Here is a 13,995-nt window from a genome sequence, read left to right on the forward strand (position 1 = left end):
AAATGAGCTATCAAGCCATGAAAAGACATGGAGGAACCTTAAATGCATACTACTAAGTGAAAGAAGCCAATCTGGAAAGGCTAAATATTGAATGATTCCAACTATACGACATTCTAGAAAAGACAAAACTATGGAGATGGTAAAAAGATCAGTGGATTCTTAGGACAGTGAAACTACTCTAAATGATGCTGTAATCAAAGATGCATGTCATTATAAACTTATCCAAACCCAGAGAAGGTCCAACACCCAGAGTGAACTCTCATGTAAACTATGGTCTGTGGATGATGATGTGCGGGTGTAGGTTCATCAACTGTAACAAATGGACCACTCTGGTGGGGAGTACTGATAACAAGGGAGGTTATACATGTGGTTAAGGGGAATATGAAAATCCCTGTACAGTCAGTACCTTCTCATTTTTGCTGTGAACTCGAAAACTGCTCTTAAAATATAAAGACTTAAAAAAAAAAAAAGCATCACCTGGGTTTAATCATGAGGAAATAAGAGACAAAATCAAACATTCTACAAAATAACCAGTTTTCCAAACTCATCTAGGTCTGGAAAGATTGAGAAACTGTCCCAGATTGGAGGAAACTACAGAAACATGACAACAAATGCAACACAGGGTCCTGGATTGAATCCTACAGCAGAGAGATGGTACTCGTGGGACAGGTGATGAAATCCAAATAAACTCTACAGATTAAGCACTGATCACTGTTAATTTCCTGGTGTTGATAACTGTACTATGATTATGTAAAATGTTAACATTTGGGGAAGCTGGGTGAAATTTTGCAATTTTTAAAAGTCAAATAATTTTCAAATGAAAAGTTAAATTTAGAAATAAAGAGCACAGCATTAGCAACAAATGCCCCTATGTAAATGAATAAACTAAAGCAGGGATCAGCAAACTGTAAAGTGCAGAAAAGTAAATCATTTATTTAGGTTTTGTAGGCTCACCAGTCTCTGTCATGACAACTCATCTCTGCCATTTTAGCACAAAAGCAACCACAGAGAAAGTATCAAATATAGTTGTCTCAATGAAAATAGGAGGCAGTCAGGACAGATTTAGCCTGTAGGCTACAATGTGACAACCCCTCAACTAAAAAAAGAACTAAATTTTAATCTTTAAACAGGTAAAGTTTGATGTAGTATGATACATAATAGCATGCTTTCTTAAATAAAATCAAACATTTTCAAGTTTATCAGATAAAATGGGATCTCAACTTTTAAATCTAACTTTACCAAGAGAGTCAAAATGTTTAAAACCATCTTCCTCTCCTTAATTATATTTTGAAACAATTTAAATTGCTTCTATTTCTCTGCTTAGCTTTTGAATACATATGCTAACATCATTGCTTTGGCATTATCTAACCACTAAATGGGTAATTTCAGAAGATCTAGCTATTCAGAAATCAAGGTATAAAATGAATAAAACCATCTGGCTTGGAATTTGTATATGATTCTTTTAGTTCAATGGCATACCAGCTTTAGAGAATATGGACTTAAGAGTATCTAGTGTAAAAAGTAAAAATTTTACAAATAATTTTTTAAAGTAAAAATAAGGTACAAAGTTTCAGTTATAAAATAAATGTCACAGAGATAAAATGTACAGCAAGGTACTGTACATTTGAAAGCTGATAAGAGAGGAGATCTCTAAAGTCCTCATCACAAGAAAAAAATCTGTAACCAGATTTGGTGATGGGTGTTAACTGACTGTTTAATTTCACATTACAGTTGACCCTTGAACAGCAGAGACTTTAACTGTGTGGCTTCCCTTATACAATAATTTTTTTCAATAAATATATTGGAATTTTTGTTGGGGGGGGACTAACAGGAATTTAAAAAACTTACAGATGAACCATGAAGCCTAGAAAAACTCCAAAAAAGTTAAGAAAAAGTTATATCATGAATGCATAAAATATTTGTAGATAGTAGCCTATGCTTACATAGGCATAAGGTGAATGATATTTAATATAAAACGAATACTGTTAGTTTTCTTACTGTTGGCTGCTCAATGACAGATTTCTTAGTGTGTTACAACTTTGCTTTCGTAGAATTACATTACCATACAGTATGCTTCTCTTTCTCTTAATTGGAGAAACTGCGTTTCTATCATCACAGGTAAGTAGTTTCTTTTAAATGAATGTTTCTAATATCATATGATAAATATGACTGTAATACTACATGCCATAAAGTTTTTATAACCATTCATTCATTAGTGTTTAAGTTAGGCTAGCATGAAGTAATCATATTGCTGCTTCTTCACTATCAATGCATCAATCACTGTATCTATAAATACAATAAATATGAATCTCCCTTTCACATTATCTTTTCATTTTTGATGTCTAGTGTTAGTAATACGTATACCATCTAGAGTTTTGTATCATATAGGAAAATACTGACATAGGTAATGACAGACAATTCATTTTGCAAATAGATGGTACAAACTTACAGTATTGGTAAGAACAGTACTGTAAATGTATTTTCTTCTCAATGTTTTATTTTTTCCTATCTTACTTTATTATAAGAATATGGAATATAAAACATATAACATACAAAATACATATTAATGAACTGTTTATGCTAATCCTAAGGCTGCCAGTCAACAAGAGGCTATTTGCTGTTAAGTTTTGAAGGAGTCAGAAGTTACAAGTGGATTTTTGACTGTACAGGATCAAAAATGTGCCCTAAATCCCACATTGTTCAAGGGCCATAAACATTTGTATACATGTATACACAAATATTGAATTGTTAGGTTGTGCACTTTCAACTGTTATATGTCAAGTATACCACAATAATTTCTTTAAAGTAAAAAACATTTCATTAAAGGCAGTAAAATTTAGTTACGTAATAGTTTGAAGCCTCACTAAATTTACTCAGAAAGAACTACCAGATTTGGCTACTAGAAAGAAATGTTAGAATTTTTTTTACCCAAGAATTAATCAAAAATAAGACCAAAGATAATATAACTGAAATTTTAAAAAGAACATAGATGAATGACATAAATGCATATAGCCACTATACATTTTTAAAAGATGAAAAATCTAGGCTAACAGTAATTAGCCTATGTAGGCTTTTTTAAGTCATGGTGGCTCATTCTGAGCTACAGGACACCCTGCCCAGAGTTCCCTGGCTTCGTCACTAGGTAACACTGAGATGAGCACTCACAGTGACAGCACTCACAGACCAGTGGATGCATCATCAGGCCACAACTTACCCCAGGGTGTTGCCAGCCAGCCTGCCCAGAGTCTCAGAACCTGAGAGAAACCACGGGGAGTCGCTTGTCCTACCAGGTCTCGATGTCCTCCCTGCCCCAGAGCTGCTATTCAACTTTGACCTGGGAAAAAAACAAGACGTAGAAAAATCACGGAAAAGTCCCCAAATGCCTAGGAATTCCAGGCTTCACTACATAAAATATCAGCTTAACAATTCTGATAACTCTCATTGAGATGGACACTTCAGAACAAACAGCAAATCTAACAACTTGTAACCTGGTAACAATCCAGCTCCTGTCTGAACCTTTTTCATGGTTTAGCTGCAAACAAACTGTTCCTCAGATTTTTAAAAGTAATCATACTTTCCTCAGAAGCAGTCAATTGAAAGTCATCATGCATTATCTAGCAATCTTTTTTACATGTCATACTTTATAAAGACCAAAACTTTAAAGACTTCAAAAATTTCAAATTGAGTTACCTGATTTGGGAATATTAAGGGGGAAAAAAAATGATCTGAAAAGGCAGTTCACTCAAAGAGTAGATATGACTTGGAACCTACCAAATACATATCATACTTCTGGTAATCTATTCTGTTAAGTGATCATTGATTCCTCTGCTACTTTAATGTGAATATTTTAGCTATAAATCACTGTTTGCATAAAAATTAAAATCAAACTACAAAGTAACCACTGCATTCTATTTTAAGCATCTGGTTTTCTACAATGCTTTTTAACTTGACGGCTCCCCAAACCAAAACACAGATGGAATATTATACCTTTAAGAATTAAATTATTAATTAAATATAAAGGACATAATGTCTTACCCATCATTATTGTCAGGTTTACCCAATTCCAATCGGTCTGGCTGTACTGAAAAACCAATCCTGCAAACTCTACCATCCTAGAAGCAAAGAAAATAGAACTTTCCCAAGTAAAAATGTGCATTAAAACTTGAGTTTATTCAACAAACATATTATGTACCTATCACTGTCAATTCAAAAAGCCAAAAAATAAGCTCCGTTCCAGAAGGCACTCATAATGAAGCCAGGGAAGTATGTTTTATATGTGTTACCATGAAACCAGTGAAGATAATGTAAAATATCTCAATCTAACAGAATTCAGAGTAAGAAAATAACTGGATATCAGGAACTTCTCCATTCTCTTACTAACTAGTTTCAAGCTCTAGTAAATCATTTACACTTTCTCTGGCCCAGAGAATTTATACAATAAGGAAACGGAACTGGGTGAGCTCTGAAATAACTATTGTAAGAAACTGCTCTTTTCTTCGTTTCTTCCAAAAGGAAGACACATGATGATGCACAGTTGTATTTTAACACTCATTTTCACTTCTCTACCTTAAGAGTAAACAAACAATTTACCTCAAGAAGGAAGGCAGCGTGATTTGGTCCCACCACACACTGTTTAATAGTAGCCTGCTCCAATACATTCAAAGGGGGATGGCTGAGGAATAAAGAAAAATATGCAAGCAAAGTTATTATTTTTTTCCTCCAAAGTCATAGTATTTACTAGAAACTTTTATTACATGGTATACACATACACTCACACATCATATGTATGTGTGAGTGTGTATGTGTGCATATATAATGAACATATATATATGTGTGTGTGTATATATATATAAAATGAAAATAATAACACCCTATCATTACGATGAAAAGACCCAAGGAATTTAAATAAGAAAATTATTTTTTAAATGGCAAATACACCCTTGAGGGTTTTTTCAATTTCAATTAACAAAAGAATTGCTGGCAAAACTCATTTTTAAAAAACTAATATTTATATATTTTAAAGCAATAATTGTAATACATTATCTTATAGCTCTTTGGTATGGCAGAGTTTTTAAAAATCAGTATGAACATAAACTATAATTCAAATGAACTCATTCATAAAAAGCTGACAGCTAGATTAAAATATTCTTAATAGCTGCTACCTAAACATGAGTACGTTTTCCTAATTTTTGTTTTTTAAAAAAAGCTATTCTCTTCAGGAAATGTAAAATATTTTAAAACTCTTACCTATTTAAATTGTATTTGTTCAGTTTCTCTGAAACTTCTCGTAACCTTTAAAAACAAAACAAAGCATGAATAAACAACACATACAGAGCCTTTGTAAACAAAAGAGCTCTCATCTGGAGATCTCTAACAGTATGAGTGTGCGTTCAGTCATGTCCGACTCTTTTGTGACCCCATAGACCGTAGCCCGCCAGGATCCTCTGTCCATGGGATTCCCCAGGCAAGAATACTGGAGTGGGTTGCCATTTCCTTCTTTAGGGGATCTTGCTGCCCCAGGAACTGAACCCACGTCTCTGGGTCTCCTGCACTGTCAACTGGATTCTTTACCATTGCACAACCACAAAAAATTTACTAAGGCAAAATGATTTGTATATTATCTTTAAGTTCTGTCTCTAAAAAGGTCATAAGTCAACCCTGCAGTTGCTTTACCTCACCACCTCATTTGTAACTTCAATCATCATCTTATTTTACAGAAGAGGAAACAGGCTTCCAGATTTTAACAAACCAGCAGTAGAACTGGCAATTGGATCAATGCTCAATGGAAAGCCAATTTTTCAAACACTGTACTACATACGCTGAAAGAGATTCTTGAAGGTACAGGTATGACACAAAATGAAACTATTTGGAAAGTACGTAACTGTTAAAGAATTTAAGATAATAAGGCAGAAACAATCCAAAAGCCAAACTGAGTTTAAGGTGAGAATAGTCTCAAAAGTTCTGAAAGAAGGGCCTTGTGACACACGATTATACAAATTAAAACCTTGGTGCCCAGGTTGGTGTTCTGGTGGAATTGCAAAAATAAAAAGCAAAACCTTAGTGACCGTATCTGTAAAACAAGGGTAACACCTGACATTTTTAAGAGTTATTGAATATGTTTAGAAAAATCTCAAAGGGCTATTTAACAAAGACATTAACTCATGTTATTTATTACCATTTTGCTGTTTCTCTCAAAGAAACAGTCTTGAGTTAATATAAAGAACTGTAATATTCATTTAAATTAGGTACTTCTGTCAACCTAAGGAAGTCATTTTATAATATAAAGATGTAATCAAATGTAGAGATTTTAAGAGTTCAGTTCTATTAAGTTATCTAAACAAATGCCTGATCTTTGAAAACAGTATTTGTTTTATTATTATTAATAGCTGAAAAATAATTTTCAGAAATTCTTTTAAAAATAAACTGAGAATTTTAGAAAACAGAGGAAAAAACAGAACAATAAATCAACAGGAAATTTCATGAAGTTTGCTTTGTAAAGAGTGACAAAAATACATAAAATCAAATTTCAGTCATTCGTACTAACAACTGATGAAAGTGGTATACATACTCAAAATTAAACATACTTAAAGCTAGTTTAGGATTTAAAAGCTACCACAAATCATACAACATATGGGCAAATAAGCTAATTATTCCAATAAGAGATTCTACTAGGTACCAACTGTCCTTTAATTTTATCTGGTAAAGTTCTATCCTCTGTTCTTTACAAGGAGCATCTTTGAAACACTAAAATGTGTATAAGCAAATGGTGCTGTGCTAAGCCGCTTCAGTCATGTCCGACTCTTTGCAACCCTATGGACTGGAGCCCCCAGGCTTCTCTGTCCATAGGATTCTCCAGGCAAGAATACTGGAGTGGGCTGCCATGCCCTCCTCTAAGTATAAGCAAATGTCCAACACTAAATCATATTCCTATGCAAAAACAGGGCTTCCCAGGCAGCACCTGGGAACTCGCCTGCCAACGCAGAAGACATGAGATGATGGTTCAATTCCTGGGTTGGGAAGATCCCCTGGAGAAGGAAATGACAACCACTCCAATATTCTTGCCATCCTCTGTTCCATGGACAGAGGAACGTGGTGGGCTATAGCCCATGGGATAGCAAAGAGTTGGACACGACTGAGCACCCGACTCCAGTACTCTTGCCTGGAAAATCTCATGGACAGAGGAGCCTGGAAGGCTGCAGTCCATGGGGTCGCTGAGGGTCGGACACGACTGAGCAACTTCACTTTCACTTTTCACTTTCATGCACTGGAGAAGGAAATGGCAACCCACTCCACTAGTCTTGCCTGGAGAATCCCAGGGACGGGGGAGCCTGGTGGGCTGCCGTCTATGGGGTCGCACAGAGTCGGACACGACTGAAGCGACTTAGCAGCAGCAGCAGAGCGACTAACACTTTCAAGCAAAAGTAACTTTCGAATGATGTCATACTTAATTTTCACTCCCAAATAGCATCTGATCATCTCTGATTTGGCTCTCAATAAAATAATTTTCATTTTTCTAGTCTTTCATTAACAAAAAATGTTTTCTTCAGTCCTTTAAAGTCAAGCTTTTTTACCATATCTCAGTCTGCTCATTTACAATGCACATATCTGTGCTCCAAGACAAGAGAAAACACCAGAAGAGTAATGCGCTGCGGAACTCATGAGCTCTGGAAGAAGGCTGACTAGAAAATGGGGAGAAGAAAATAAACTGGGAGGCTCTGTTCTGGGCAATAACCACAGCCTTGAGAAGACCTGGCAGGGAGGCATGAGCTCTCACTCTCCTCAGCTCACATTTACTCTGAGCCACGTATAAAACTCTTCAGACAACAGAGTAGAAAGACTGTGAGATAAGGCCAAGGAAGGCTTTACTTCCCAAAAGCCATGGTAGTGACACTGTCAAAAGATACTCGTTCACCAGCATACAACTAAACCCCTCATTTCCATTCCTTTTTTCTTAGCCCAACACTGGCTCCAGAGTTTTCACAAAGCATAAGGGAGTGAGGGGAGAATAAAATTTGTCAAAGTGTTCTCAAAACTGAACAACTGAGATTAAGAATTAAATGATGCTTTCATGGCTCCAAATACCACTGCAGGTAGTATCTATAAAACTAAAGTAGGGTTTGAGGATATCAAAATGCTAGAAATAAAGAGAAATAAAATAACAATTCAAGAACTCAAAAGCAAATTTCACATTAGGAAGGGGATAGAAGAAATGGTTACAGACATAAAACTTTCTATTATTAAAAATCATGGTGGACTCCTAACTGTATCTGAAATGTACACCCATTTGTACTGGAAATGATACCCACTGCATGACAAGAAATCCAGGCTTTACTCCCAGCTCATCTACCACTACTAGCCCATTAAGTTTTCTGTCTCATCTATGCGAAGGAAGACTAATCAGTCCTCTCTAGTTCTTTTTAGTCTTGAAACTGTTAAGAATGTATGAAAAGCAAATATATCAGTGGAAGATATTTATGTTAATGTTTATATTGAAACGGCATTTACTGTCATATTCAATTTCATCTTACCCATCTGAAACTTTCATACACAAATTTATTTTAAATAGACACTTAAGAATGCTTCTCTAAATATCAAATTTGTTTAATTTCTTAAATTCAATCCCCCAAATTTATAGAAAATATATATCATTTTTCCAAATTTCAAGATAGTTATTATAACTAAATTGGCCCCATACACCTTTTTCTACATGGATCCCAGATAACAGTAACAAAGAAATCTTCAAAAACAAAAACAAAGTACTAACTACAAAATAAAGCCTACTTTGTTCCCCTTAACATTATAGAATCCTGGGCAGACATGCAAAACTCAGAATCACTGCAGGCTACTGATCACATTCATTTAAATTTACTAAGTTACTGAATGTTTTCCCAAAATTATCAGGCATTCATCTATATTAAAGGATCCTCCTCCAAAAGCTTACAATGCTTAAAGTTATTAACTGTTTAGTTCAGTTCAGTTCAGTCGCTCAGTCGTGTCTGACTCTGTGACCCCATGAACTGCAGCACGCCAGGCCTTCCTGTCCATCACCAACTCCCGGAGCCTACCCAAACTCATGTCCATTGAGTCGGTGATGCCGTCCAACCATCTCATCCTCTGTCCTCCCCTTCTCTTCCTGCCCTCAATCTTTCCCAGCATCGGGTCTTTTCAAATGATTCAGCTCTTTGCATCAGGTGGCCAAAGTATTGAAGTTTCAGCTTCAACATCAGTCCTTCCAATGAACACCCAGGATTGATCTCCTTTAGAATGGACTGGTTGGATCTCCTTGCAGTCCAAGGGACTCTCAAGAGTCTTCTCCAACACCACAGTTCAAAAGCATCAATTCTTCGGTGCTCAGCTTTGTTTATAGTCCAACTCTCACATCCATACATGACCACTGGAAAAACCATAGCTTTGACTGGATAGACCTTTGTTGGCAAAGTAATGCCTCTGCTTTTTAATATGCTGTCTAGGTTGGTCATAACTTTCCTTCCAAAGAGTAAGCATCTTTTAATTTCATGGCTGCAATCACCATCTGCAGTGATTTTGGAGGCCCCAAAAATAAAGTCTGACACTGTTTCCACTGTTTCCCCATCCATTTGCCATGAAGTGATGGGACCAGATACCATGATCTTAGTTTTCTGAATGTTGAGCTTTAAGCCAACTTTTTCACTCTCCTCTTTCACTTTCATCAAGAGGCTCTTTAGTTCTTCTTCACTTTCTGCCATAAGGGTGGTGTCATCTGCATATCTGAGGTTATTGATATTTCTCCTGACAATTCCAGCTTGTGTTTCACCCAGCCCAGCGTTTCTCATGATGTACTCTGCATATAAGTTAAATAAGCAGGGTGACAATATACAGCCTTGACGTACTCCATTTCCTATTTGGAACCAGTCTGTTGTTCCATGTCCAGTTCTAACTGTTGCTTCCTGACCTGCATACAGGTTTCTCAAGAGGCAGGTCAGGTGGTCTGGTATTCCCATCTCTTTCAGAATTTTCCAGTTTATTGTGATCCACACAGTCAAAGGCTTTGGCATAGTCAATAAAGCAAAAATAAATGTTTTTCTGGAACTCTCTTGCTTTTCCGATGATCCAGCAGATGTTGGCAATTTGATCTCTGGTTCCTCTGCCTTTTCTAAAACCAGCTTGAACATCTGGAAGTTCACAGTTCACATATTGCTGAAGCCTGGCTTAAAGAATTTTGAGCATTACTTTACTAGCGTGAAATGAGTGCAATTGTGCGGTAGTTTGAGCATTCTTTGGCATTGCCTTTCTTTGGGATTGGAATGAAAACTGACCTTTTCCAGTCCGGTGGCCACTGCTGAGTTTTCCAAATTTGCTGGCATATTGAGTGCAGCACTTTCACAGCATCATCTTTCAGGATTTGGAATAGCTCAACTGGAATTCTATCACCTCCACTAGCTTTGTTTATAGTGATGCTTTCTAAGGCCCACTTGACTTCACATTCCAGAATGTCTGACTCTAGGTAAGTGATTACACCATCATGATTATCTGAGTTGGGAAGATCTTTTTGGTACAGTTCTTCTGTGTATTCTTGCCACCTCTGCTTAATATCTTCTGCTTCTGTTAGGTCCATACCATTTCTGTCGTTCACTGAGCCCATCTTTGCATGAAATGTTCCCTTGGTATCTCTAATTTTCTTGAAGAGATCTCTAGTCTTTCCCATTCTATTGTTTCCTCCATTTCTTTGCATTTCTGTATTTCTTCCCATTGTAATATTAACACAAGTTTCCTGTTTTTAAAAGAAAAAATAAGCCACCCTGGTGGTGGTAGTGTAGTTGCTAAGTGGAGTACACTCTTGCGACCCCATGGACTGTAGCCCGCCAGGTTCCCCTGTCCATGGGATTTCCCAGTCAAGAATACTAGAGCAGGTCGCCATTTCCTTCTCCAAGGAATCTTCTGAATCCAGGGATCAAAACCACATTTCCTGCACTGCAGGCAGATTCTTTACCGCTAAGCCACCAGGGAAGCCCACCTTAGAGCTCACCAAATTCCATTTCAGAATAAATCTTTACATGTGATTGTGATGGGAAACAAGAACACAGCATTACATTACAAAATAACCTCATAACTCAGCATTTAATCTCATTTGGAGACAGGCAGGAAAGTCTTTGTGAGGTGGCTATAACACACAATGGATAGGTTAGCAGTATGTTTCTGACAATCCTTAGTACTCCGACACCAAAGATTTATTGTGTATTCCGATTCAATAATCTATTCTATTCCTTCAGATTTATAGACAGATTTACAGATCCACAGGCTGGAAATTTTTCAAGCACCAAGGTAAGGTAACAGCAAACCAGTATTAAAAGAGAAATAAGTGTAAGAGTACCTGCTAGAAGGTAACGTATTTCATAGCTGCCCTCGAAATTCCCTACAAGTTCAGTCTCATCTCCCCCAAATTTAACATTATAATTTCTATGACCCGCAACTGACAGCAGCACTTAATGCAGGGTCTTCAGTTTTATAATTCTCTGCACTAATCCTGAATCCCCCGCCACCTGTTCAATAATAAGCACATCCCCAAAACGAATGAAACCTGCTCGATTCCTAGTTACATTTCTAAATGTAAAAAATTTAGGTGTGTCTGAAAAAAAAAAAAAATTTAGGTGTGTCTGGACCCCTAAAAGGCTCCAATTCTCCAGCATGTATTTCCCTCAGTCCACCTTCTACAAGATGATGTTTTTTCCTTTACCTGGAACTGTAAGACCAGGGATACCTATCCATGTTTCACGTTTATCAGTACTCACTTTAGTGGTAGAAAGTGGCATAATTCTTCTGCCACCCATACATTTCCTCTAGTCTTGTTCTTATTTCTTCAGGCCCAGCTCAAACACTACCTCCTCTCCATGAATTTTTCTGGTAGCTCTAATTTTCTTGCTACATAAACCTACAGCTTCTCCCTCATACAGGACCCTTTAATGGTCTACTTGACATTCTACAGTCATTTGTGTTTCGATCTAAACTGGCTTTAGACTTTAAGCAAAGAAGAGATAAAACTTACCAAGTATTTCCCCACTCTTCCATTTCTTCCCAACAGTGAAAAAATGTACAGTAATACTTGTTACAATACATTTCAGGAGCAGAAAAGACTCCTGATCTTAAACTAAACTACTCCTCAGGTCTTCCACCTCAAATTGAAGTTTAGAACAAGCAAGAAAAGTGTGAATATACAGATTTTTTTAGGACAGTTGCCCATATTAACTCATTAACAGACCAGTTGACACAGTGAAAACATCTGATAATTCACCAGTTACCCAATAATCATATTAGCAAACTACCTTTAAAGTGACCTCACACCACTCTCTAGATATCCATCCATTCATGGAAATACAACTTTTACCTATCCATATAATTTTATTTTGGAATATAGGGCTTAATAATCCATATGAAGAAACAACAGTGAATCAGTGAAAGGCTACTTACAACACTAAATCATAAGATTCCTACAGAAAATGTCTTAAAGAACACCTGTCATCCACGTCAGAGAAGGCAGGTACTGCCAAAACTTAAATGCACCCAGATTATCTTTTTGTAGAAAAAGAAATATTGTAGGAATATTTCTGGCATTTCTCCGAAAGCAAACTCTCTAAAGCTTAAAATTCAAGAAGCAATCAAAGCGCACTTTTTTCTTTTTTTCTTTTGGAGCAATGGCTATGTTACCAGATTGATGGCAGAGAGAGGAGTCAAACCCTCCTCCAACCACAGAATATGGTCTTTGCACTGTATCATCACACACTTTCCTGAGTATTGGGAGGCCCTCCACAACACAGTTCTTGCACCACACCATATACACTGCCACCTCTGAAATGCTTCCTTGCATGCCAACTGTTCACATTATCAACAATAACAATAAATTCAAGCTATTACATGGTGGTGCTGCCTAGCAGCAGGACTGTAACTGGGAGAAAAGAATGTACTTTCGGCAAAGGTGCAGAGAGCATTCTGAGACAGTCATTTACTTGTGCCAGCATTTAGTAAGTACATCCCCACCCCCACCAGCAAACTGAAAGCCTGGAGTTAGCTTCTTCAATCCTGCACACTGGGTATCCCAACCCCAGGTCCCTCTGCACACAGCCCTAGAGCAGGCCACCTGCTCAAGGGGAGCCCCTTGAGGTAGTTTTGGGTGTCAAGATGGAAGGGATAACTGAGTCTCCTCCTCCTGCTGCACTGTGGATTTGTTTATGGGTGAAGGAGATGAAGTCTTTCAGCCTACCAGCCCACTGTGCTGTGACTTAAAAATATTAGGAGCTACCTTGACCTGTGAGCCTGAGAAGAGCTTAGTGGAATTAGGGTTGCTTTGGCCCAAACAAGAAGCACCAGCACTTTAGGGATTCATTCTGTACTGCTTCTATCTGAATTTAACCCTGATCATGCATTCCTAGCTTCAGAATTTCTCAGGAATTGGGGGTGGGGGGGTGGATAATGAGAGAAGCAGTACAGGTATTTAGACAACACATACAGAGAAGAAAAAAATCACTACACCAAAACTCAACAAGTGATGGTTTCTAAAAGGCTGGTTACAATGGAGGGTCTGAAACACTATTTATGAACTCTTAATACTGTTAAAACTAAAATCCAGGGGCTTCCTGGTGGCTCAATGGTAAAGAACCCACTTGCCAATGCAGGGGACACGGGTTCCATCCCTGATCTGGGAATATCCCACATGCTGCAGAGCAATTAAGCCTGCGAGCCACAACTACTGAAGCCGGCACCCTAGAGCCCGTGCTCCACAACAAGAGAAGCTAATATAATGAGAAGCCCACACACTGCAACTAGAGAAAAGCCCGTGCGGCAACAAAGACCCAGCAGAGACAAAAATTAGTTAATCAACTAATTTTTAAAAATCCACTGGTCTATTTTGCACATTTTGCACTCAGAATAAATGTATCCATGCATGATTCTCTAGATGTAAAATGACATGGTAATGTAACATAAAGCATATGAAAAATGTAACCCTGCCTCCCTGATAGCATT

The 13,995-nt window shown here is 37.3% G+C and overlaps 1 protein-coding gene across 5 annotated transcripts in view; it reads right to left on the reverse strand.

Moving 5' to 3' along the window:
- Positions 1-13,995, reverse strand: part of UBR5 (ubiquitin protein ligase E3 component n-recognin 5) — a 138,018-nt gene that overhangs the window by 87,660 nt on the left and 36,363 nt on the right. For all 5 annotated transcript variants that reach the window (XM_025265100.3, XM_025265102.3, XM_025265098.3 and 2 more), the window contains exons 2-5: positions 5,248-5,292; positions 4,591-4,672; positions 4,036-4,112; positions 3,215-3,334 (exon numbers count right to left, since the gene is read on the reverse strand). In XM_025265100.3, the coding sequence (XP_025120885.3) occupies positions 3,215-3,334; positions 4,036-4,112; positions 4,591-4,672; positions 5,248-5,292 (324 nt within the window). The remainder of the gene's footprint in view (positions 1-3,214; positions 3,335-4,035; positions 4,113-4,590; positions 4,673-5,247; positions 5,293-13,995) is intronic.

Source organism: Bubalus bubalis, chromosome 15 (genome assembly GCF_019923935.1).
Source record: "Bubalus bubalis isolate 160015118507 breed Murrah chromosome 15, NDDB_SH_1, whole genome shotgun sequence".
Lineage (NCBI taxonomy): Eukaryota > Metazoa > Chordata > Mammalia > Artiodactyla > Bovidae > Bubalus > Bubalus bubalis.